This window comes from Oncorhynchus masou, chromosome 17 (assembly GCF_036934945.1).
Source record: "Oncorhynchus masou masou isolate Uvic2021 chromosome 17, UVic_Omas_1.1, whole genome shotgun sequence".
In the NCBI taxonomy this organism is placed as follows: Eukaryota; Metazoa; Chordata; class Actinopteri; order Salmoniformes; family Salmonidae; genus Oncorhynchus; species Oncorhynchus masou.
In genome coordinates, this window is record NC_088228.1 from 20485470 (window position 1) to 20511206 (window position 25737).

Here is a 25737-nt window from a genome sequence, read left to right on the forward strand (position 1 = left end):
TGTAGTTGCTTACATGATTAGTAATTTCCTCAGTTGAAAAGCAAAAGGATAGCTTTTTTCTCTCACGTGAAACACATCCACATTAATTGTGTGTTGCATTTAGTAGCACCTGGTTTGTGTTGTTCAGGAATAAATATTGAAGTTTATTTGACAGAATACAACAGAAAATACATTGTTTTTAACACTTAGTAGAACACTGAAGATATTGCGTTCCATTGACAAAATATTGCTCCTCGTGTTTGAACATTTCACAGATTTTTGTGTTTGTAGGCAGTTATGCATACGTTTAGTCAAACACTCCTTTTCTCTTACATAATACCATGTTACATTCAGACACTAAATCTGTGTCCCAAATGGCACCTTATTCCCTATATATTTGAGTCCCAAATGGAACCCTATCCCCTATATTGTGCCCTATTTTTTGACTAGTCTTATGGGCCTTGGTCAAAAGTTGTGCATTATATAGGGAATAGGGTACCATTTGGGACGTTAACTTAGATCTCTCAATAGGTGGGGATTAAGGTCTCTCAATAGGTGGGGAATTGAAGCAGCCCTTAGGGATGTTCGCGTGTATGTCCTCTAAGTTCCTGATGTCGTCCAGGATCATATCGATATCTAGGTTGAGGCCAGTCAACCTGGTCCTCTGACTGGCCTCCTTCCCTTCTAGGTCCTGCAGTCGAGGCTGAAGCTGTAGGTTGACCTGGCCACGAGCGCTGTTGATGGACTGCTCCAACTCCCCTAGCCTCTCCTCATCCACACTGCCAGGTTTACCTTTTAGGAGAGTACCAATTGTCAGCACCAACAAACATCATAATAATGTCATAAAACAGTGGTCATATGAAGATGGGATGGTGTGGCAATAAGACAAAAAAACAAGGCATTTTGTTTGGTAGCGAGTTAGCTGTTTGTAGTTAGTGGAACATACCGATCATGCTCAGAAGGTTATTGATGACCAGGAGTGTTTCTCCAACAGCGTCTCTGGTGTGCTTGGCATTGTTGTAAGCACCAGTTGCTCCAATTGAAGCCTGAGGAGGAAAGAACATTACAAAGCATTACAGACCTTTAATTGGGAAAAAATATATTTATTTTAAGAACCATGTGTGTGTGCTGAAGTGGTGTACTGGAGTGTTTCACGTCAATCCTTTACATTGACCCAGGTTTGTTTAGGTTTAACATGTCATGTCTGAGAGCATCGCACTGAAACGGACCTCTGCTGCTCTGTCTTTCTGTATCTCAGCGTTAGCCTTCTCTGCTGCCACTTTGGCCACAGTGGCCACTGCCTGCTTCTGCAGACCCTGCACGTCCTCTTTCAGCTTGGTGGCGTCCTTCAACAGACCAGCAGGAGGAACTGGTAAAGAGCCGGACATTCCCTGTGGAGATCAACAAAGTCAAATGAGCTCATCTCAAAGTTTCCATGCATGCTTGGCAAAATACATTTGGAATCACGTCTGGTAGCTTAAAATGTTAGTATCTTGGTTGCGAATAGGCCATTCCTGGAATCAAATCGACTCATAAGCGTAAGTGACTCGAGACATTAACCTCATTGTTTTGCCCAACTTACATTCTCCTTCTAGAGCTTCTAGCTAAAGGCACAAGCTGTGGATTAGCATATGAACCCCAGTTGGATATTTCTATTGAAAGGAAGGGGTCTGTTAAAGTACCTCCAGTCGAGAGACCACAGCTTCCAGGCTGCTGACAGTGCCCAGTGCATCATTGTAGTCTCCAGACACACTGCCTATGATGAATAGGGTCTCTGAGTTGTTGCCAACAGCTTGATGAATGGTGGCGTTGATGCCAGGGAGTTTCTTTATGGCCTCGTCGGCCAATGCCTTGTTCTTGTTGATCTGGCCATCAAACCCTACAGAATACAAGAGACTCAGACATAAGCATCAGTGATTTCTGGCATGTGTGTCTATTCAGGGGTTACATGTTTCGTCACAATATTGTTTTGAACGTTGCATTGTCAATGAGTGCTGATGGAGACTTCAGCAAAAGTGCATTACAGTGCCTTGGAAATACAATGCCCTTCAAAAGGAGGCAAATAATTAGAACGACAACCTATATCATGGAAAGAGCAGGCGTCCTTCATGTTTTGTTCACTCAAGAGTAAAAGCTCTGAGACATAATTACAGTTGCTGTGTGACTGTGTTTTTCTAATGTATGGGCCAGCCTTGTCAGATATGGGGCGGCAGGGTAGCCGAGTGGTTAGAGCGTTGGACTAGTAACCGGTTGCAAGTTCAAATCCCCGAGCCGACAAGGTACAAATCTGTCGCTCTGCCCCTGAACAGGCAGTTAACCCACTGTTCCCAGGCCGTCAATGAAAATAAGAATTTGTTCTTAACTGACTTGCCTAGTAAAATAAAGGTTAAAAAAATAAAATAATAATAAAGATATAATGCTGATAGTTTATTCATATTTATACTGTGCTGGTGTTGGGAATGAGACCTATAGAAATATGAAAGGCTTTTCATACCTCTTAGCATCTCCAGTACATTATCCACCCCATCAATATTATCTGTGATATCCTTCAGGGCCAGTTCTGTGTCAGCCTTCGCATGATTTGCTCTGCCAAGAAGCTTGTCATATTTCTGTAAGAGAGAAACACCAACAATCAACATTGTGTCAGTTATTACCATTCATAAGGTTTAGTGAAGTCATTAGTGACACTTGAAATAGTTCAGTTGGATAATCTAACAGTGAATTTCAGAGGTTACATGAAAACAGTTCTCAGAAACCTTTGAGGTTGGAATATAAGTAATACTATTGAATATACTACCAATCCTACACAGAAAGATGTCTAAATGATGACAAGTTAATAGTTAAAGGTCTCTAGTGTACCTGTTGAGCTGCCTTCCCCTGGGCCAGAAGATCCTCTACTGCGGCTTTGTCCTCCTGGGTGTCCTCTTGCAGTGCCTGGTACGCTGTTAGGTTCTTCTCCACCCGTTCTCTCAGGCCATCCAATTTAGCCAACACACTGTCAATGTCCTTCTGCCAGAAAAATAAGCTCAGTCAGACTCAGTGTGTTGTGCAAGTGTAATTACAAATGCTCACAAATCTGTGGAGAACTGCCCTAGATTCCTCACCAGCCAGGTTTTAATTAGGTTGTCCCCCCATGCATTTTTTGCTGACTCATGTTCTTGATCATTAATTGCTTTGTTGTGTTTAAACGTAGCTTAGCAAGGAAACGATTTAGAGATCTAGCTTGACAAACATGCCTTGAGACAGGTTCAGCTGCCAATAGTTGTTCATAGTGAAAGGCATTCATAGTGAAAGGTGTGGAAATTGAATGTCTTTATCTCCTTCATTTCCAGGACCCAGACACTAACTATCAATGTATGTTTATTATGATTAAGGTATCTCAGAAGACTTGACCTGAAAGTGGTCACCAAATAGAGACCAGAGAGAAATGAGCCTGATGAGAGGCCTGCTATGCTCAGTACCTTGAGAGGACGAGGGATTCCCGGCTCCAGGGAGGCTATCTGCTCCAGAGTGCCAGTTGCCATCCTGCTCTCATCTCGGGCAGAGCTGCTCAGGCGAGTAGCCAGGCTCTCCATGGCCTTCACCTGGGCTGAGTTCTCATCATACCTGACCAGAGAAAAATTAAAGGGTTAATCTCATCAATCTAACAACAACGGTTCATCAACTATGTTATTATGCAGATCATTACATGGCTGTTAGTAGAGGATATATCGTCTACTGTATTTTCACAGGAAATCATGGGTATCGTATTGTATGAAGACATGAGTTTCTTACTTGGTTTTAAGATCACTGATAAGCTCCTTGATCTTGTTTTCCCCTGTCATGACCGATCTCATGAGTGCCAGGGACTTCTCGGACTTTGCAAGGGCACCGTTAGCGGTCTTCTCCATTGTCTCCGATTTGCTCCGCTGTCTAATAAACAGTTACAACATAGTTATTCAGAGCACCACAAGTCATTTTCTAACATGGGATATTCCAGTCTGTATAAATGTGACATGGAGGGGTGCAGTACTAACTTTTCAGCCAGGTCTGTTGCTCTCTGAACCAGAGAAGAGAGGGTATCCGTGCCCACCCCTGCATCACCTAAGGGGAATTCCTAACATGGGGGTGGAAGGTAAACACTAATGAAATGGATTATTAACAAGCATACATTTGGATATATTCATCTGTCCTTTACTCTCTCCTCATTTGATGACAATGACATCAGTGACAAAAGTAGAATACTACTGTACTACTCACAGCTTGTTTGATGTTGAATCTTGCCTCTTCAAGTTTGCGCCGCACATCACTGATGAGTGTCTGGACATCAGATACCTGTCGTTGGTACTTCTGGTCCTGCAGCTTGATGTTGTCAACGGTGTTGGAGATCGCCTGGATGTCTCTGCCTTCACTCAGCTGGGTTGCACTGATGTCTGAGAGCCGGGCCTGTAAGTCTTTCTCTGATTCTATTCAATAGAACAAAACAAACCACCAACATGAGATCTGCTTTCGCACTTTCTAAACCAATTGCGTCACAAACTGAGTGTGATACATTGGGGTATGACAGAGATACAGTGCATGGACATTGCTTCACCATGTTTCAGATGCCTGATAACCATCCTGAATTGTTTTAATATATGTTGATTCATTAGCAAATGAGTGATCCTCTGACACTATCTATGTTGTATAACCAGTTATGAATGACTTACCAGAGAGTGTCTGTGCATTTCTCTGCAGGTCTGTGACTATATCCTCTGCTGTTCTGATGGCTTTCTCCATCTGGGCGTCGTTAACTGGCAGACTGCCACTCTCCATGCCCGTAAACAGAGTTTCTATCTCCCGTAGTTTACGACTATACCCCTCCATCTGCAACACATGAACCAACGGGATAGGAACGCTTTAAAAAGAGCTTATGTAAGGTTCATCTCTGGTGATAGACAAAAATATGACATTCCCTAATAACACGCCACTTTGATACAGCTACGACCGGAAGTGACTTTTCTGTTAGGATAACTTACGCAGCAGGTTAGGAGAATTAGGTTAATGTTAGAAAAAGGGCTAGGGTTAGCAAAAATGATTTCCTAACCTGCTATGAAAAGTCACTTCCGGTCATAGCTGTATTGAAGTGCTGTGTTTTTAGGGAGTCCTCAAAAAGTTAGCTGGCTGGAGGCCAGCATTCACAAAAGATTTAGGTCTGGGTTAGCGACATTAATTAAAGGTTGACAAAAAAATAATAATATATACACACACACACCTCTGCATTACTAATACTGTAGGACAATATAGTACATTCAGAATGTGTAATTAGAAGCAAGTGTGAGATATCCCTCTAGTGGTGTGGGGGCTGTGCTTTGGCAAAGTGAGTGGGGTTATATCCTTCCTGTTTGGCCCTGTCCGGGGGTATCATCGGATGGGGCCACAGTGTCTCCTGACCCCTCCTGTCTCAGCCTCCAGTATTTATGCTGCAGTAGTTTATGTGTCGGGGGGCTAGGGTCAGTTTGTTATATCTGGAGTACTTCTCCTGTCCTATTCGGTGTCCTGTGTGAATTTAAGTATGCTCTCTCTCTAATTCTCTCTCGGAGGACCTGAGCCCTCAGACCATGCCTCAGGACTACCTGGCATGATGACTCCTTGCTGTCCCCAGTCCACCTGGCTGTGCTGCTGCTCCAGTTTCAACTGTTCTGCCTGTGATTATTATTATTTGACCATGCTGGTCATTTATGAACATTTGAACTTCTTGGCCATGTTCTGTTATAATCTCCACCCGGCACAGCCAGAAGAGGACTGGTCACCCCACATAGCGTGGTTCCTCTCTAGGTTTCTTCCTAGGTTTTGGCCTTTCTAGGAAGTTTTTCCTAGCCACCATGCTTCTACACCTGCATTGCTTGCTGTTTGGGGTTTTAGGCTGGGTTTCTGTACAGCACTTTGAGATATCAGCTGATGTATGAAGGGCTATATAAATACATTTGATTTGATTTTGATTTGTGAGATGGAGCAGTAAATTCAAACCCTGCAAGGTTTTCGTTATGATAATGACATAACTTCAAAGGTTAACTATTGTGTTTCAATGCTTCAGATAGTGCTCCTTGTAATTCCTCCTCCCACACTACATCCTGAAGATAGAGGGCACCCCAAATGTCACCCTATTCCCTATTTAGTAGGGTTCTGGTCAAAAGTAGTGCACTATATATGGAATAGGGTGCCATTTGAGACACAAAGCCAGCAGCTCCAGATTACGTGGCATTTGCACACCAACACAACTCTTTCATTTATCTGGTAAGTACTTTCCCCTCCCAGGTGGTAGTAGGCTACATGTACTGAGAGGAATCTTGTAAGAAATACTGATGCAAGATCACAACTTTGTAAACCTCTTCCTTTCGTAACAAAATTCCAACTCCTCCTTCGTTAACCCACTAAGCTACTGTATAAGGATGTTGAATCAGCGACAGGGTGAGCCAGTACAAATATTACAGCATGCTGTAGCCTAATTTCTGGTCCAGTTATTGTGTCTGCGTCTCAAACGGCATCCTATTCCCAAGGCCTGTATATAGGGAATAGGGTGCCATTAGGGATGAACACCAAGTGCTGCCATTTAATCATTGGAGAGAGCACTGTGACATGTTTGACCTCAATGGAAAGACAAGGCATTGATCAAATAATCCCAGTGGGTTTTACCTCAGTCTTGACAAGGTTGAAGCAGGAGGGACACGCGGAACGCTGGCACTTCAGACCCTCAAAGCCTTCTCTGCAAGAACACTGGCCCTGGTCACTGCATTTGTTGTACAGAGAGCCCTGAGAATTGCAGCCACAAGCTAGAACGCAAAATGAAAATAATTGTTAAAATGTATATACAATTGTAGACAATATTTAACTGTTGGAATCTAAAGGAGGAGCTATGTGTCTAAGTGTGAAAGAGCTGGATATGGGGAGCGAACAAGGTGCTGTCCTTACGTTTGCATGCCTCTGATGGCATGCTGTGGTGATAGCCCTCCAGACAGCTCTCACAGAAGAAGCCAGTGGCATAATTTAGGCATTTCAGGCACTGCCCTGTCTGTGGGTCACAACTACGGACAGTGTTCGGGTCCATGTGTCCGTTGCACTGGCAGCGCCGACAAGGCCTCTGGATGCCATCTTCACCCAAGGGATCGCCATAGAAACCATCCTGGCAGGTGTGGCAATGTGAGCCTGTTGAGAGTGAGGAGGGTGGAAGAGGTAGGTACAAAATGAAAAAAAATATATATAATAAATATATACACGTGCGCGCGAACACACACACACACTGCCAGTCAAAAGTTTGGACACACCCACTCATTCAAGGGCTTTTCTTATTTGTACTATTTTCTACATTGTAGAATAATAGTGACAACATCAAAACTATGAAATAACACATATGGAATCATGTAGTATCCCAAAAAAGTCTTGAACAAATCAAAAAATATTCTATATTTGAGTTTCTTCAAAGTAGCCATTTGAATTCTCTCAATCAGCTTCATGAGGTAGTAACCTGGAATGCATTTCAATTAACAGGTGTGGCTTGTTAAAAGTTAATTTGTAGAATTTATTTCCTTCTTAATGCATTTGGGCCAATCAGTTGTGTTGTGACAAGGTAGGGGTGGTATAAAGAAGATAGCCCTATTTGGTAAAAGACCAAGTCCATATCATGGCAAGAGCAACTCAAATAAGCAAAGAGAAACGACAGTCCATCATTACTTTAAGACATGAAGGTCAGTCTGAGGAACATTTCAAGAACTTTGAAAGTCTCTTCAAGTGCAGTTGCAAAAACCATCAAGCACTATGATGAAACTGGCTCTCATGAGGACCACCACAGGAAAGAAAGACCCAGATTTGCCTATTTTGGAATGAGTAGGTGTTTCCAAACTTTTGACTGGCACTGTATATGCAGTATATATATAAAATATGCAAACAGCTGACATTAAAATATCAATGCCCTAATAGTCTATCCCATCTAACAGACATGGTCTGTGACAGTGTCTGTGTCCCAAATAGTACCCTATTCCCTATATAGTGCACTACTTTTGACCAGGACCCAAGTGGACAATATAGGGAATAGGATGCCATTTGTGACTGTGACTCACCAGTGGTGCCAGGTGGACAGAGGTCACACTTGACCTCCAGGGAACCTGGGCTCACAGAGCAGGCACCTCCATTGGGACAGGGACACTTCTGACAAGACTGTGGCTGGGCAGGATCATTATAGTACCCTGGCGGGCAGATCTGGCGACCAGGGGTCTCATCTGCAGAGTAACAGTCTCCTGTGGAACAACACAAAATCACATATACTTTTTGGGCATGTTCAAATTCAATTTCACAACGAATGAACATTATATTTAAATAATTGATTTGAACATGTCTATAACTATAATTTATCCAGGGAAGTGCATATTGCAAAAGGAGGTCCGTCCCAAATCTCACCATTAACAACAAAATAACTAAATCTATTAAGACAAACATACAGTAACACTTGGACAAAGTTCAAATGTCACCGACCTGTTTCGGAGTCACAGCTTCCTCCTCTACAGCTGCAGGGCTCACAGGAGCTGTATGGACCTTTGCTTGGCAAACTTCTTTTATACCCTGCAGCACACTTCTCACAGAACTGGCCCTCATATCCCACTGGGCAGCTACATTTCTGTACCCATGTAGCTGGGGACCCGGCACCTCGACGGGCAGACTCCATGCGCACGTCGTCAAGGTAACCACGCCCTAGAGGACAGTAAAGGCATTGCTTTTTATTGAGTGACTGACAAAAAGATGAAGACAAGGCAATGTGATGACAATGTGTACTACTTATTTATAAAGATCACATAAAAAAAACTAAAATAAACTAGATTTAAACCGGTTCCAAAGTACTTATTTACAACATATGCAGGAGAAGAAGTAACACCAAGGATCTGTTGATGTACACAGTAACCAATCTTATAGTCTGAGGGATACAAAAATAAGTACTTACCATTTTCTCCAAATGTCCCACGGATTTTAATGTCAGTCAGATTGTGGAGGAGTGTTTGAAACTGGAAAGATGAAAGGTGGGGCCTCCATTCACTGCCCTGTTGCTCATCCAGTCTGAGAATGAAAGACACAGCGTGTTTACCGAAGATGTGCACAGATTCACAAAGCCTGAGGAAACATGGGTATTATACTTATGTATTTCACAGTCACACTTTACACCACCTTGTCCTTGCTACGATGTAATTATTCCTGCAATTATTATGTAGATCATGAATATGAGAATAAATATGGAAACAAAAAGCAGTGTGCATTAGGCTACGATATTGGTCACAATAATGTGGTGTATGATGGTCGATGACTTCTCAATAAACTGAAGACTATAATCTATTTATTTAAAACATTTGTACATTTTTTGTTTTTGTTCAATTTAAATCACTTTCGGAAATGACTGCCTTCAACTCGAATTGACCCCAGTAATTGTATGGTACAGTTTGTTGTATTAGACAGGATTGGATCGGACCATTTAGAGATAAGCTGCTTGGCAACTAGCCATTTTCCACTTAATTTGAATTAATTTGAATCGGACAAGCAGATGACCCTCTGGCTTACTAACTGTTATTAAGCGTTTACATTCAGCTGTGTGAGATAAACAGTGACCCCTTCACATCCACGATGTGAAATCGTCTCTAATATTTCTCAATTTTTATGTCTTTGGCATCCATCTCACTATCCACCACACCTGCATACTTATCTCCCACAGATCAAATTATGTTTGTACCTGCCCTGAGACTGTCAGTACACTTGGTACAACCCCATAGCTACGGGGATACACAGCAACGGGAATACACAGCTACGGGATTGCACAGCTACGGGAATATGCTATCGCTCTCGCGAGACCCCATAGCTGTGTGTTTTATCTTGTTTCCTTCCTTCAGGGAACAATAGTTTAAAAAAGGTTTATAACGTTGCATTTTGCCTAAAGCTAAAATCAAGCGTATCTGTTTAGCACAGTGCTCTGGCTGATTCCAACCTGAATGTGTAAGTAATCTTCTGTCCACTGGGAACGATGGTCCTCAGGTCTCCCAGGGAAGCTGCCACGCTCAGCCCAGATCCCTCCAGCACCACATCAGCCATGGACGGGTGGCGAACCCCTCGGTCCAGCCTCAGGGAGAAGGACAGGTTCTGACCGTAGCTCAGCTCCTGGTTACCCAGGTAAGAGTCTAGTCATCACAAAATAAGACAGAAAACCAGATTATTAATAGATGAATGGTGACTGTATGGTGAGGCGTGTGGTGTAACACATCCAGTACTCACTATAATATTGCATACTTTCATACCTGCACCCTTTGTTTTTTTGTTTGTTGGGAAAAAGCATAGGATGCGTCCAAATGGCACCCTATTTTCAATATAGTGCACTACTTTTGACCAGAGCCTTATGGTCAAAAGTAGTGCAGTTTCTCCTAAGGCAGTGAGGGATCAATATTAAGAGCAGGGAGCAGAGAGAGCAGCTCTCACCAGGGGCATAGAGGTAAACAGGGAGGATGTCTTTGGAGATGACCTCAATGTCACGATGAGTGGGGGACCAGTGGAAGTGGACTTGAGATGGGGTCACACCGTGAACAGTGGCAGCTCGCCACCCCTCTGTTCCTGAAAAACAGAAGATTGGCAGACATTTAACCTACTGATACTAAACCAAATGAACTAGTGTATATATTACTGCTGTTTATGTTCTGATCAGCTGAATGGGTGTAAACCTACCATCGTCGAAGGTTGAGGTAACTGTGTGAACTGAGTATCCCTTGGCTGTGGAGCACTCAGTCGAGTGTCCATAGCAAAAGCAAGGTAGAGATTGAGCTGTCACTGAGTTGTCAGTGAGCTGGCCACTGCACAAGAAATACATGAACACATTTAATAGTCAGTCATCTGTCTACATTAAGGTTTAGTTAAGGGAATACACAGTGTGAATAAAAAGTTTTACCCATTAGCAGCACAGCCATTTGAGCTGATAGGTGTTCCATTCTGACACCGGTCACATTTCTCCCCCTGTGTTCCCGCTCTACAGCTGCAGCGTCCTCTACTGTCACAGTGTGCGCCTACAGAACCTGGAAGAAACACCATACATCACCTCACCACCTGGACATCCGGGAAACCACTATCAAATAGACCAGGAGTTGTATTCATCGAGTCTCAGAGAAGGACTACTGATCTAGTATCAGGTCCCTCTACCCGTGTCATTTTACTCATTATGATCTAAAAGGCTAAACTGTCCCTAGATCAGAACTCATATTTGGAGACGCTTCTGAATACGGGCCCAGGTATGGTTATCATTTCTTGCTCCATCCTGTTCTGTTCACTCACCTTTAGAGCTGCAGTTACACGGCACACAACTGTCTCCTGCCCTCTGGTGGTGGAATCCCTCCTTGCACCTCTCACAATGCCTTCCCTCAGTGTTGTCTTGGCAGTCCACACAATGGAGGCCCCCAGAGTCAGGCAAGCAATAACGTGACTTTCCATTGCATTTACAGATGTCTGCTACAGGGGTGAAATATACATTGTTGGGACATTTGTGAATTGAAAACTGTGTTTTAGATGAGATCTAACCTTCTAAAATCATAAAACATTAATTTGGGTGTATTTGTTCAGGCTATGGGATAAACAGTCTTCCCCTCACAAATCTTCTTGACCATGAAGAGTTAAGTATAGTCCTTTGACAGTCAACACAGAAAAAATGTATAATTATGTAGGCTATTATCTTTATACAATGTAAGGAGGGGTTGGGAATTGCACAGACTGTCTTTTTTCATAGTGGTGTGAAGTTTAAACCACCGTCAGCAGACTCAGATCTCATAATACCTCATTCCCAAGCGATGAGAGACGAAAATATACTCACTCTGATATCAAGCACACCCACTGTGGGCAACACACTGTTTGCAATCAAGCAAATATCTGTCTGTTTTCTTTAGTAATGTTTTGTACAAACATAGCCAACACATACTGTCTGTCGTCAATTATTTAATGACCATTTTACCAAGCATAAATTAGCCTGAGGATATCAAATTCTCCTTTCACACACTAAATGATGAGTTCCTGTGATAATGACATGCTGCAGCTTGTAGCTGTTTTTGTCGATGGGGTAATATAGAAAGGTACAGAGCTCAGAACATCAAGTCGTATTGCCCTAAGAGAAGACATGAGTTATTGTCTGTGTCCCAATGGCACCCTGTTTCTATATAGTGCACTACTGTGTGGCACTCAGTAGTGCACTATCTAAGGAATAGGCTGCCATTTGAGGAAGACCCACCAATAATGCAGTGACTCAAGCCTTCCAGGTCAGTATGGTTGTCCAAAAGTAAAAAATAATAATTTTAAATTCTAAACTCAGCAACTTATCACAGGTGGTCCTCTGTAGCGCCATTGGTAGAGCATAGTGCTTGCAACACCAGGATAGTGGGTTCGATTTCCGGGACCACCCATATGTAAATTGTATGGCTAAGTGTTTGTATGGCGCATGGCTAAGTCACTTTGGATACATTTACCACCGCACCACACAGTAAGGAAAGTGTTGAGGAGTTATCTTTGCTAAGAGTACTACAAGTAAACATCCAGTTTAATATCAAGATCTGCGGAGACCTTCATAGACTATAGTATAGCAATATAGTAGTATGGTTATGCAATATGGTAGTATAGTTATGTAACTCGGTAGTACAATCATGTTTCTTAAAATCATAAACCCCTTTTCCCCTAAAAGCATACCTGTGGTAAATATCCTTAGATCAAAAGTGTCATTTTTACATCTACTTTAGCTACAAAGACAGAATACACAAACTCAGATTTACAGGAACACAACTGCTGCAGGTAGCCCAATTAGCTAAAATTGTGTTCTGTCAGCTACCTCCTATCCTCAGAGTATGAAAGATGTCAAATAATTCTAAATTCATGACCCCAATTCAAAAGCAACAACCAATTTTAAAATGCTGAAGGCTGATTATAAATGCAGACATAACTACAATTTTGATATTGTTCATTAGGTAAAAAGTTAGTAGACACTCACATCCTCCATATCTGTAGGTTCCTTGGATAGACGACCAGGTACAAAGAGAAAGTCCACACAGAAATATCCAACTGCTCATCATTGTCACAGAAAATCGAACGGGAATTAAGTAAATCAAAATTCTCATATAAGTACAATCAAACTAACAGGCTGATCAGGCTGGCTACACCTGATGTTTCTGCTCAACATCCCCAGGTGAGCTTCTTTTAACACCTCCCCGTGGCAGGCTGTGGCATGTGGAGGACAGTCTCACAGCTGGAAGGTTACTCACGTGTGATTCAGAGGCCATACACTGGCTGTGCCCACTCTCACAGGAAATGTCTGGCTCTGTATCACTACTGTGGACATTGTCAAGACATGAATAAAGAGAAGTGTTGTTTGATGCAGCATGAAAAAGCTCGGTCAGGATTTTTACAGAAATGTTTACATCCGCTTCACAATTAACGAGACATACTCAAAGGAACATTTCAAAATGTGAATCTAGAAGATCTAATTCCCATATGTTACATGAATAAGTGAAGACTTTAAATTGAAAAAGTTCAACAGAAATATGTATCCTAATGGTGTTACTAGAATAGTGAATACAACTGGATTATGCTTGTGTATTTTTACCTTCTCATCAAAAGCATAATTACAAAAAATATTCAAAATGTCTACAGTGCAAAATTAAGAACACCCCACAATAGAAAAATGAAAACCAAAACCTCAAACCAAAAGACCTGACATAGTTGTTGCCATTTCCTTTAAAAGGTTTGTTATTGTTTTGCTGATGATTACAATGGAATAGCCTAGAACACTGTGAAAATCAAAGATGAGGCACTTATCACAAGCAAACAGTGGAAGCTGTAAGTTTCTTCAATGTGTGCAATGGTTTTCAATATCAGGATCAACTTGATTGCTTAAATCAAGCTAAACCATGTGCAGCAGCCCCCCCCCCCCCTTATTTATATAAACCTTTAATTTATTCCAGGAAGTCCCATTGAGGTCAGAAGACCTATTTAACACGCAGCCTGGAAATTGTTCAATCCAATATCTATCATCTGCCAACATCACTTAAGTCTGTTTATTTGGAAACGTAAATTTGTTCCTGAGCAACAGCACTTTGTATAGAACATTCACCATAGTAATAATGCTTGTTTCCATCCCCTCAAGGGTTGGCAGTTATTTACCAACCCAGAATAAGAATGATTCACCCACTTCGTGTTTGAACATATGGACGGTATTGTTCGACTTTGGGTGGGGAACACCATGTGAAGCATAATAACACCATAAAAAGGGACACAAGTCAGTTCCAGGTGAAAGAACAGACAAAGCTTGAAAATCTGAATTTCACACCTCATACACATGATCATATTTTTTCAGTTTTTCTAGTTTTTCTAACTTTTCTAGTCACCTGTTCAATAAATCTGATATTTTTCCTATGACTCATTTGTAAAAGTTTCCATGATTTAAAAAATGTACAGATTCATGGAATGTACCTTTTAACATTCTATAGCCACACCCTTGGAATCAGACGTGAAGCCAGACAAACAGAAAGACATCCTTCAGCGATGAGTACATTCCTGATAAGGGAAAAAAGGTGCCTAAGGGCTATGAGTTTTGTACTGTTTGAAAATGGCTGCCACACCCTTACAGTGTCATGCTCTGACACGGTGATCAGACCGACTGAGGTGTGCACTAGTCACACACACGCGCCCTAAAAGCCGCACCCTTCCCGCTAGCACAGGACCCTGTCAACACCACACCCTCGGCACATACACACACAAACACACAGGAGCGGTGATTTGTTAGGGCCCCTCCTGCATGTACAGAAATAATTCTAAAAGGAAAACATGACACAAAAAGACCCCAATTTCAATACATTTTTTTAGCAGTTCAATAGACATTTCTGATCGTGTCAATTCAACGTGCAGTCAAAACTTGTTTGCTAAACTCGCTTGGAGAATGAAGAGGATTTTTTGGGGATCATGAATGCAGCAGTGGAAGATAAGGGTTGCATCTTGATCATCATCAAATAATGATTTATCAAACAGTGTTTCACAATCCCTACACGAGGCAAAAAAACAACCACATACTGAAATATATTTTCCTGAACGTCCTAAAGACTAAATAACCTCAAGATTAAACAGATATAAAATAAGAGATTAATAAGAAATGGTATATATTTCAGCAAATGCAACGTACAGAAAGAACCCTGAGGCAGCATGACATTTAACATAATCACACGTCAACGGAAGCAATTCCTGTCATATTTTTTTTATTATTTAAAATGTTACGATTGGATTTACAGGCAATTGGGTCACAAACAGGGTTCTCTCAGGTCCTCACAAAAAAAAAACGTTGCAGTGAATTGGTGCCTTTGTATTATATTGTACAACAGAACATGCCCTCCATAGCCAAATGACCACAACAAGATTGTGCAACACATACATATCATCATCTACTGCAACAAAATACAAATACTTGAGACATTATAAATTAGAAATACTGTTTTATACATCAAACAGTATGTGCTGCACATTCTTCCACAGCAGTGTGGTAGCCTGGAGGGTTAAGAGACGGCAGAAGATGGTTCAATGCAGTGTACATCGTTTTAGCCGCTACCACATCTATAACATTGTGGGTGAAAGGTTAGCTAACAACTATCCAACAAATAACATGATAGAAGGCAGGCTAAGGAAAGGAGTAAGTATTGGTGTATTGAGGATGAGAGATGTTGAATGGGAAGGATGAGTGGTCTCCAGGTTATAACCTATTAATTTACTGTATCGCGGCTGGCTGGCTGGCTGATGTTCTGGACCCATCAACAAAATCCCTGCTGTTCTACTGAAATGCGAGGACACCGAGTAGCGAACGTGTGAGGAGACCATTATGTGTGAAAAAAGTGTGTGTCTGAAACGTAATGTGTGCGATAAACGTGACGCCCTCGTTAGGAACTAAGTGATGTGAATATTGACCACATATGAAGACAACACTAAATGGTGAACTACTATTTTCTTGGGAGTCGATTTAAATTCAGTAAAATTAAACGATAGGCTTAATGTAGACCGATGGCTTCTTTAGGGCCATCCCTCACACAGTCCTGAAGTTATCAGTCAAGGATAAAGGTGTTTTAAAAGCATTGTTTTGATCTCGTTTTAAAAGCATTCATCAATTAATTGGTGACCACCCACTGATAATGAAACACAAATTAATAATGGCAGAGCTATGAGGCAACAACACCGAGCCATGTACACAAGCAAGCATATTATACCACAGAACTTATCATATATATTTATATATTATGTGGAGGTTTGTTGATTTTTTTGCGATAGAACCTATAAGAGGTGGCCGCTGGGTCTTGGGTTTAACAATCAGCTTGCCCTGAATCATTTAAGCATATATTTACACAAATAATATTTCCTCACTCTATATCATAATAAAAAACATTCACACAAAAATATAACATTTGAAATAATTATTAGCACCAGTGTATCAGATAAAGTCTTGCTACGCAAAATGTACATAGTTGCATAGTGTAGAATTTTGTCTTAAAAAATATTAATGTGTGATTTGCAATACACCTGTTTTAAGCAGCAGCTTAGGGAGGAAAAAACATCAGACAAAAACAAGATTTGTAGTGTTAATTATATATATATATATTTTTACATACAATTATATTTAACCATATTGTTTCACTGGGCGGTACGGGACTGTCTCAAATGTCAAAAATTTCAGAGTCATTTTAAAGACCCACTTGCTGGTTTCATTTAACAGCTTTTCAGTTGTGCATGCCCACATGAAAAAAATACTAAGGTATACTATTGTTAAATACTATAGTATTCCCTGTAGTGTTTTTGGAGACTTTACTGTAGTATTCAGTGGAGTGAAAAAAAATACTGTAGTGAAAAAAGTGAATGTAGTGTGAAAATAGTGAATACTGTAGTATTTACTGTAGTTTTGCAGACATGATTGTAGTATACTGTAGTATTTACTGTTCATAGTAAACACTGTAGTAAGAAAAAAATAGTATATATTATAGTAATTACTGTAGTGTTTTTTTGGACTGTAGTATTTACTGTACGTTTTTTTTTCCAGAAATAACTAGTATTTACTATAATGTTTTTGTTTTATAATCTTTGACATGTTATCCTTAAGGAAACCTACTTGGAAAAATACACAAAATAAAATTTACCATACCTGTAGGTAGATAGGACTGAGGTCTGAACAGACAGTTCAGAGCTTCTGCTCCTTTTTATAACCTGTAGGGAACATAATATATAATCTATACGATACCAAACGTAGGCTTGTAACTTATTGGTGCCACAAATTGGGATATGGGAATGGGCAGGGTAGACAAATTAAATCCTGTAATATATATACACACTACAGTAATTACTGCAGTGTTTTTGCAGATATTACTGTAGTATTCTTGTGGTCCATAGTATACTGTAGTATTTACTATAGTATACTACACGATTCTATAATAAGTACTACCAATGATCATTATATACTACAGCAGTGTTTCCTAAACTCTGTCCTGAAGACTCCAAGGGGTGCATTTTTGTATTTTTGCCCTAGCACTACACAGCCGATTCAATTAATCCACGCTGATGAGTTGATTATTTGAATCAGCGGTGTTTGGGAAATGACAGAGGACAGAGTTTGGGAAATGCTGTAGTGCAATGTGTAGTATAGTATACTACAGTTTACTACACTACACTTTACTACAGAATTCTATACGAAGTACTGTAGTATTCTATAGTAAACTGTAGTATTATTTAATGTGGGTATGGAGCAGAATGTGCAGTAGAGTTGAATACTGAAAAAAATGTGTAATAATAACAGGAATACTTTCTCCATGCAATATATGTAGCTTTGGAAGCGAATGAAGGCAAACAAAATGTATAAACTTGTGAGAATTCCTTCACTGCTTGTTTCTTAAACAAATGGTTGATAACACCAAGGATGGCACATATGTACTGGAAGTTGAACAATACCTATAGCTAAAAAATATCTCACAGACAAACCATTCCCAGCATGCCCTTCGGTCTAGAATGATGGGTAAGGATAACTTGTTAGATATCATATCAAATAAAACAAATGCTATATCATATGACGTGCACCCATCTGAAAAGGCTGAGGACATTTCTCCTTGTTTTCTGTCGGGGTGGTTTAGGTTGTGATAAAACAAGACGGTGTAACGGTCCTCCACGTAGAAGTGTAGGAAGTCTGGAGGTGGTGCAGTCATGTGGGTTTTCATTACTCGGGAGCGAGGTATGCCACACCTCTCCTAACCTGCTGCACCGAAGGAGAATGGATGCATGTTTGTCGACTGACCTTAGTTCATTTCACGTTTCTGCATGTCAAAGCTGCTTCTTCTCTTTCTTTAAAACCATGAAACTTAGCTTCTCTTGTAAAAAAAAAAGACAAAAAGACAAAGCAAAGAAAAAAAAAGAAAGAAAAAAACGTTTTGGTAAAAAGGTGGCATTCTGCCCGAGTGTTAGACGTGGGAAGGAGCGGTACAGACGGGATATGAGGAAGGAGCGGTACAGACGGGATATGAGGAAGGAGCGGTACAGACGGGATATGAGGAAGGAGCGGTACAGACGGGATATGAGGAAGGAGCGGTACAGACGGGATATGAGGAAGGAGCGGTACAGACGGGATATGAGGAAGGAGCGGTACAGACGGGATATGAGGAAGGAGCGGTACAGACGGGATATGAGGAAGGAGCGGTACAGACGGGATATGAGGAAGGAGCGGTACAGACGGGATATGAGGAAGGAGCGGTACAGACGGGATATGAGGAAGGAGCGGTACAGACGGGATATGAGGAAGGAGCGGTACAGACGGGATATGAGGAAGGAGCGGTACAGACGGGATATGAGGAAGGAGCGGTACAGACGGGATATGAGGAAGGAGCGGTACAGGTGGTGGAGAGAGAGGGGGTTAAGGTCGCTCGAGGGATGGGGTGTTGAAGCAGCCGTCAGGTAAAGTGTTCTTGATGTCGTTGAGGTTGGCGATGTCAGACCGGATCTCCCTGATCTGCCTGTCGTAGTCGGTGATCATCTCCTCCTGGCTCTTGGCCACATCATTCAGCTCCGCCAGCTTGCGGTCCAGGTCGCTGTTCGCCATTTTGTCCTTGGCCTGCTTCAGTGACCCCTCAATCAAGCCCAACTTGCTCAGGTCCACCTTGTCAATGTTGCCTGAACCGGGACAGAGGAGGTATAAGCTTTAGTTCAATGATATAAGACAGTCAGTAGTCATTTTGACTTGTGCAAGTAAAACCCTGCCTGACTGATGGAATATTGTTTGGTTACACACAATGCACAAGCCAGAAACAATGATTACATAAAATGACAATACTTAATTATATCCCTGCTTGTATTCTTACCTCCACAAAAATAACCAGTTTGCTTAATCAAATACCATTCACTCACCCAGTGACTTGAGCAGGTCGTTGATGGTGTTGAGAACGGTCCTGACAGCACTCTTGGCTTTGCGGGCGTTGTCCTCCGCTTCCTTCGCATTGTCCGATGCCTGAAATGCCAAAACAACATAGTTGACATGTCAGAGTCAGTATTTCAGACCACAACGAACAAAAACAGTTGTAAAACACTTGTGAGACTTCCTTAACCCTCAGCAGTGTTCATCCACTTCCTTTTCTTAATGTTTAGCCTCATTGTTTATTTTTTTGCTAAACAACTTTGACAAGAACTACAAACATTGAGCAACTCAAGCTCTGTGTAGACGGCTTCTATTCAAACATTCTCAGAGCTCTCTGGTTTCCAACCCAAAGAGATCTTCTAGGAATTCCTAAGTATTGGGTTCCTAAGGTTATGAGAATCTAATGACGTCATTGGATTTAAACAACAGAGCCGCAGACAGAGAACATTACATCCCAAATGGCACCCTATTTCCCTATATGATACACTACCTTTGACGAGAGCCCTATTGGCCGTGGTCAAATGTAGTGCACTACACAGGGAATAGGGGGCCATTTGGGATGCCGACCAGACAGACACGCACCATGCTAGCCATCATCATGTCCTGGTCGGCCTCAGCTTTCTTCTTGGCCAGCTCTGCCTCAGCTGCACTCAGCTGGTCCATCATGCCGTTCACCTCCCCATCCAGCATCATAGTGTCCTCAAAGGCCTTCTCTGCATCCGCCTTGGTCTTGGCAGAACCCTGTGGGGTGAACAGACAGAGGGGGATTAATGCATGTTGACAATTTGAAAGCAGGTATACAATTTCTTATAGGTTGAATAGTTCATTATTTGATACATCAGATGAGGGGGGGACAGAGGGGTCTTAGTGCATGTTGTCAGTTTGAAAGTGGGTTTATTATTCTATGTGAAACATCACATTTGATGACCACAAAAATAATAGATATTCAAAACATTTAATCTACTGAGAAACACCGTTTATATCAAGAGGCCACCACTGATTTTGGCCACGTCGTTTCAAGCCAGTAGAATAAATGGTCATGAATTACCTAGCTATAATATACCAGAAATATTATGTACCTTTTGCACAGCGCTGGCTATCTTTTCTGCCTCCTCTGCCTTGCTCTTGGCCTCCTTGGCATCTGCAGCTGCGTTGCCTAGCGCCCCCTCAGCCTGCTTGGTCTTCTCATTGGCCGCGATGATGGTAGCGTTGATCTCTGGGATTCTCTTCATGGCGTCCTCAGCTGCCGTCTTGTTGTCATTCACCCGCTTGTCAAAGTCTGTGTTGGAAGCATCAAAGACAATGAGAAGAAAGGTTGAGTAAACACACTATATCTCAATACTATAACCATATTTTATACAACAATGGTATTCTCTCTTTAACATCCATCTGAGGCTAAATGCATTGTGGTCTCGATGTGGTTTTCACTCCAACCATTCTGAATAAATCCTCTACCATCAGGCAGAAAGGGGCATTTCCCTGGCCTCTCCACCAGCCCGGCTACTAAAAGTACCTCTCAGATTTCCCAGAATGTCTTGGGCCTCCTGGTAGGTGGTCCTCCCCTTCTTGGCGGCCTCTTCAGCCAGCGCCTTGGCAGCATCGACACGAGCCAGCAACTGATCGGCAGTCTGCAGGGACAGATAGACAGTCATTAGATCCATTGTATAACAAGTGGCACCCTATTCCCCATAGGGCTCTGGGAAATGTAGTGCAGTTTATAGGAAATATGGTGCCACTTGGGACACAACCCATGGACAACAAAAACAGACAAAACAGCTCAATTAATAAGAATAATTCTGACTTCCCGGCTTGCTCATTATCACTGGTCATTTTCAATTGCATGCCTTGTTTAATGAGGCATGTTAAAGTTAAATCTTAAAATGGACACACACACTAGCAATTTCAAAGGGGGTGAAACCATCACAAGCTCTACATGAGACATAGATCTATTTAGAGCAAAGCTTATAGACACCAGAAAGACTAAATAAAAGTAGTTGTGAAATTCTGGTGACTTTCCCAAAATTCCCAGGTTTTCCAGAACTCCTGGTTGGAAGATTCCTGGAATCAGGAGGGAATTAGCAGGAAATCTGGGAGTTCTCCAACCGGGATTTCTAGAAAACCTGGACATTTTGGGAAAGATATCGGAATTTTTGCAGGCCCAAGTAAAGTTCTCTTGTCCTACCTGCTGCTCCGTCTTGCCCTTCTCCAGCAGCTTGCGGACCTCAGTCTCCTTCCCTCGCAGATCGTCCCTCAAGTCGTTGTACTCTTTCTCGGTCTTGTCAATCAGCTTGTCCAGGTCAGACGCTTCCTTCTTGATCTTGCTCGCTTCGTCCTATAATCGGATGTCAAGATAAGTTATCCTTCCAGCCTTTAAAACTACCTCACGTAATGTCCGTTGGCCCTTTACATGCATGTCTTGTGATACACAAACCCTTTCAATGACTCTGAAGAGTAACCGGTCACTCACTCAGACTGGGAACATATTTCAAAGGTTTGTTAAATACATCAAATAATTGAAATGATTCCTGATGAGTGGCCGCATCCCAAACGGCTCCTTATTCCATTTCTAGTGCACTAGTTTTGACCAGTAGTGCACTATATAGAGAATAGGGTGCCGTTTGGGATGGAGACACCGTCTCCACCTAAAAGAGGGTTACGGTCACTTCATGTAACTGACCTCCAGTGATTTGGTGTTGAAAGGTGGCAGGCTTGTCAGGTTAGCGTAGATCTTCAGGGCTTTGTCGCTTGCCTCCTCTGCCTCAGCATGCACCTTGTTGGCCTGTTTCTCCAGGTTCTTGGCCAGGTCCTTTGCCTCATTGTACCTGAGTGGATGAACATGATAGTTCAATTATAAAACTGTTGAGGGGATTTGACCTGTATGAGCTTATAAGACATTCTCCGGACAGGATTAACGTTAGTATGATTTAATTGTAGTTTTTAGGAGAGAGAGGAATCACAGAAAAGTGCTGTTGCAGACAGTGACATACTTCCTGTTGAGCTCATCAATGTCTTGGTTGGTCTTGCCCTCGCCATCTAGAGTCTTTGTCAGCAGGTTGAGAGCCTTGGTGGACGTGTCATTGGCATCTTTCGCGATCTTCTCAATTTGATCCGCGTCCATTTTATGTCTGCAGAGAAAACAGAGGGATTGGATTTGTATTTCATAGACGAAGCAGAAAGCTGTCTTTTGGTTTCTTGCAGCGCAAGAATATAATCAAATAATAAGATCAAAAGTGGTGATAGGGTGTTTATTATTTGGCATGTGCACTTTCCCCCCTCCCACTCAGAAGAATTGCATATCCAGGAAACCAGAGTGGATTGTATGGAGCAATACATTTCAGAGAACATAATTATTTCATCATTGCAGTCCTTACTTGTCGGCCAGATTGCGAGCCTCCTCTGCCAGAAGGGTCATGTTGTTAGGATCTCCACTGATGGAGGGTGCTTTGATGTCCTGGAGGAGAAAAATAATAAAGTAGGGAATCAATGAACTTCCTGTTGTTTCTCTCATGCAGGACAAAGGCATTCATCATTGTGCTATGGTTGGGAACAAACATGAACTAAGGTTTTATGCATCAAGAACAGTAAGAATAAAAATATACTACATCCAAATTAGATAATGCTGTGAGATCATGCGATCAGTCCTCCAAGTGTCTTAGGCTGCGTCCCAAATGGCATCCTTTCCCCGAAATAATTCACTCCTTTTGACCAGGGCCCTATGAGCAAACGTGGTGTACTATATTGGGAATAGGGTAACATTTGGGACGCATCCTTAGTTACCAACGTCACATTTAAAAAAATTAATTATTGGATGACCCACCAGTTTGCTGATGGCATCCTTGGCCTTATCCAGTTCCTCGCGGGCGAGGCCGATCAGGTTCTCGGCGTCTCGGACCCGGTTGCGGGCCTTGTCGGCTTGGGTTCCAGTGTTGTCCACGGTGTTCCTGATGTTCTGCAAACGATTCCACTGAGTGGTCAGTGTGCTGTTCAGTTTCCCCAGGCGCTCCAGCAGGCCTTTGTCCACATCTGAAAAAACAAAAGCGGCATTCACAACTCCCATTCTGAGTGGAAATACTCCAATGTAAACTCAGCCAAAAAATAAACGTCCTCTCACTGTCAACTGCATTTACTTTCAGCAAACTTAACATGTGTAAACATTTGTATGAACATAAGATTCAACAACTGAGACGTGAACTGAACAAGTTCCACAGACATGTGGCTAACAGAAATGGAATAATGTGTCCCTGAACAAAGTAACAGTCAGTATCTGGTGTGGCAACCAGCTGCATTAAGCACTGCAGTGCATCTCCTCCTCATGGACTGCAACAGATTTGCCAGTTCTTGCCAAGGCACCTGCAAGTTCCCAGACATTTCTGGGGGGAATGGCCCTAGCCCTCACCCTCCGATCCCAGACGTGCTCAATGGGATTGAGATCCTGGCTCTTCGCTGGCTATGGCAGAACACTGACATCCTGTCTTGCAGGAAATCACGCACAAAATGAGCAGTATGGCTGGTGGCATTGTCATGCTGGAGGGTCATGTCAGGATGAGCCTACAGGAAGGGTACCGCATGAGGGAGAAGGATGTCTTCCCTGTAACGCAGAGCGTTGAGATTGCCTGCAATGAAAACAAGCTCAGTCCGATGATGCTGTGATACACAGCCCCCTCCAAATCGATCCCGCTCCAGAGTACAGGCCTCGCTGCAACGCTCATTACTTCGACGATAAACGCGAATCCGAACATCACCCCTGGGAGACAAAACCGCAACTAGTCAGTGAAGAGCACTTTTTGGTCCAGCGACGGTGGGTTTGTGTCCATAGGCGACGTTGTTGCCGGTGATGTAAGGCAGGTCCTCACCAGACATCAGGCCTACAAGCCCTCAGTCCAGCTTCTCTCAGCCTATTGTGGACAGTCTGAGCACTGATGCAGGGATTGTGCGTTCCTGGTGTAACTCAGGCAGTTGTTGTTGCCATCTGTACCTGTCCCGCAGGTGTGATGTTCGGACGTACCAATTCTGTGCAGGTGTTGTTACACGTGGTCTGATACTGCGAGGACGATCAGCTGTCCATCCTGTCTCCCTGCAGCGCTGTTTTAGGCGTCTCACAGTATGGACATATGGCAATTTATTGCCCTGGCCACATCCGCAGTCCTCATGCCTCCTTGCATCATGCCTAAGGCACATTCACGCAGATGAGCAGGGACCCTGGGCATCTTTATTTTGGTGTTTTTCCGGAGTCAGTAGAAAGGCATCTTTTGTGTCCTAGGTTTTCATAACTGTGACTTTAATTACCGTCTGTAAGCTGTTAGTGTCTTAATGACCATTCCACAGGTGCATGTTCATTAATTGTTTATGGTTCATTTCATTGAACAAGCATAGAAAACAGTGTTTAAACCCTTTTTACGAATTATCTTTGACAGGGTCCTGAAAAAGGGACATTTCATATTATATATGTACATGTGTGGCCCCGGACACCGGGGTTTAATCTCTGTCTATGTTTTTTGTTTTTATTGAAAGACTAACTCAAATTCATGATTCATTTGATCTAATTCTAGTTGACAAGAACAGCATTGTTTCAACCTAGTGACATCGTCAAATTCCCCTCTCAGGACAATAAAGTTTGTTTGATTGACCCATTATGTCCTAAAAAATTCATATGATCAATTTAATCTAATGGCTATTGAATAGAACAGCATCTCTTGAAGCAAGCGAGACTTTCCATGTCAACATCATAAATCCCCGAAAGGGTCAAGGCCTGCTGCACCTTTGCTGGTCTGAGCTTCGTCCAGTAGGTCCATGATGGATTTCTCTGCCTCCTTCAGTCGGTCCTCAAACGCCTTGTCACTCACAGTCTCTGACATGGAGCCCAGGTTGTCAATCAAAGTCTGCAGGTCATGCAGCTTCTGTCTCTGCTGGTTCACCTACGTAAGAGTAAAACCACAAGGCTTAGAGTGGGTTCCTATGCAGCTGTACAGACATAAGCACATTCAACTTTATTAAATATATATTTTAAGGATATTTTAAGGATATTTGAAGTTTATTGGACAGAGACAGTGGAGAGACCGGAAAGGACGGAGAAGCGTGATTGATAGAACTCAACTTTGACAAAATAATCCACTGACGAAAACACCAAGATTCTTTACCTTGTCTCTGACGAGGGAGTAACAGGACGGACACTGCTGGCAGCCGGGAGTAGAGCGGTTGTAGAAGTAGTTCTCCTCACACATGTCACACCTGGCTCCCACAAAGCCTGGAAGGCACGCACAGCGGCCATCTTCTTTACACTGGGCTGTCGATGAGCCCTCTGGGTCACAGTCGCACGCTAGAACAGAAGA

General features: G+C 42.4%; 2 protein-coding genes across 3 annotated transcripts in view; both read right to left on the reverse strand.

Moving 5' to 3' along the window:
• Positions 1 to 68: 68 nt before the first annotated feature.
• On the reverse strand, positions 69 to 13246 carry LOC135558674 (laminin subunit gamma-2-like). 2 transcript variants are annotated; one of them, XM_064992696.1, is made up of 22 exons: positions 12980 to 13246; positions 11287 to 11460; positions 10907 to 11030; positions 10687 to 10811; positions 10444 to 10575; positions 9959 to 10148; positions 8930 to 9042; positions 8467 to 8682; positions 8055 to 8231; positions 6910 to 7143; positions 6634 to 6770; positions 4668 to 4824; positions 4219 to 4424; positions 3996 to 4075; positions 3754 to 3891; positions 3441 to 3585; positions 2839 to 2985; positions 2474 to 2588; positions 1662 to 1858; positions 1209 to 1370; positions 926 to 1025; positions 69 to 771 (listed from the first exon to the last, which is right to left on the reverse strand). In XM_064992696.1, exons 1-22 carry the CDS (start codon positions 13104 to 13106, stop codon positions 518 to 520), a joined length of 3450 nt encoding a protein of 1149 aa, XP_064848768.1. In that variant the 5' UTR covers positions 13107 to 13246; the 3' UTR covers positions 69 to 517. The 2 variants fall into 2 exon arrangements, with proteins under 2 accessions (XP_064848768.1, XP_064848767.1); XM_064992695.1 differs by having other exon boundaries at positions 2839 to 2988; positions 12980 to 13245.
• Positions 13247 to 15219: 1973 nt separating this feature from the next.
• LOC135558676 (laminin subunit gamma-1-like) overlaps positions 15220 to 25737 on the reverse strand; it is a 77871-nt gene continuing 67353 nt past the window's right edge. Inside the window, exons 17-28 of the mRNA XM_064992698.1 lie at positions 25546 to 25724; positions 25167 to 25323; positions 23226 to 23431; positions 22780 to 22859; positions 22396 to 22533; positions 22086 to 22230; positions 21591 to 21740; positions 20922 to 21036; positions 20488 to 20687; positions 19991 to 20149; positions 19402 to 19501; positions 15220 to 19167 (exon numbers count right to left, since the gene is read on the reverse strand). Coding sequence (XP_064848770.1) covers positions 18911 to 19167; positions 19402 to 19501; positions 19991 to 20149; positions 20488 to 20687; positions 20922 to 21036; positions 21591 to 21740; positions 22086 to 22230; positions 22396 to 22533; positions 22780 to 22859; positions 23226 to 23431; positions 25167 to 25323; positions 25546 to 25724 — 1886 coding nt within the window. The 3' untranslated portion in view covers positions 15220 to 18910. The remainder of the gene's footprint in view (positions 19168 to 19401; positions 19502 to 19990; positions 20150 to 20487; positions 20688 to 20921; positions 21037 to 21590; positions 21741 to 22085; positions 22231 to 22395; positions 22534 to 22779; positions 22860 to 23225; positions 23432 to 25166; positions 25324 to 25545; positions 25725 to 25737) is intronic.

Coding starts and splice junctions, on each gene's coding strand:
- LOC135558674 (XM_064992695.1), bottom strand. CDS start 13,106: ATGAGAATTTTGATTTACTTAATTCCCGTTCGATTTTCTGTGACAATG. Junction 4,076..4,218: donor GATTCAACATCAAACAAGCT/GTGAGTAGTACA, acceptor CCCCCATGTTAG/GAATTCCCCTTAGGTGATGC. Junction 2,589..2,838: donor AGGGGAAGGCAGCTCAACAG/GTACACTAGAGA, acceptor TCTCTCTTACAG/AAATATGACAAGCTTCTTGG.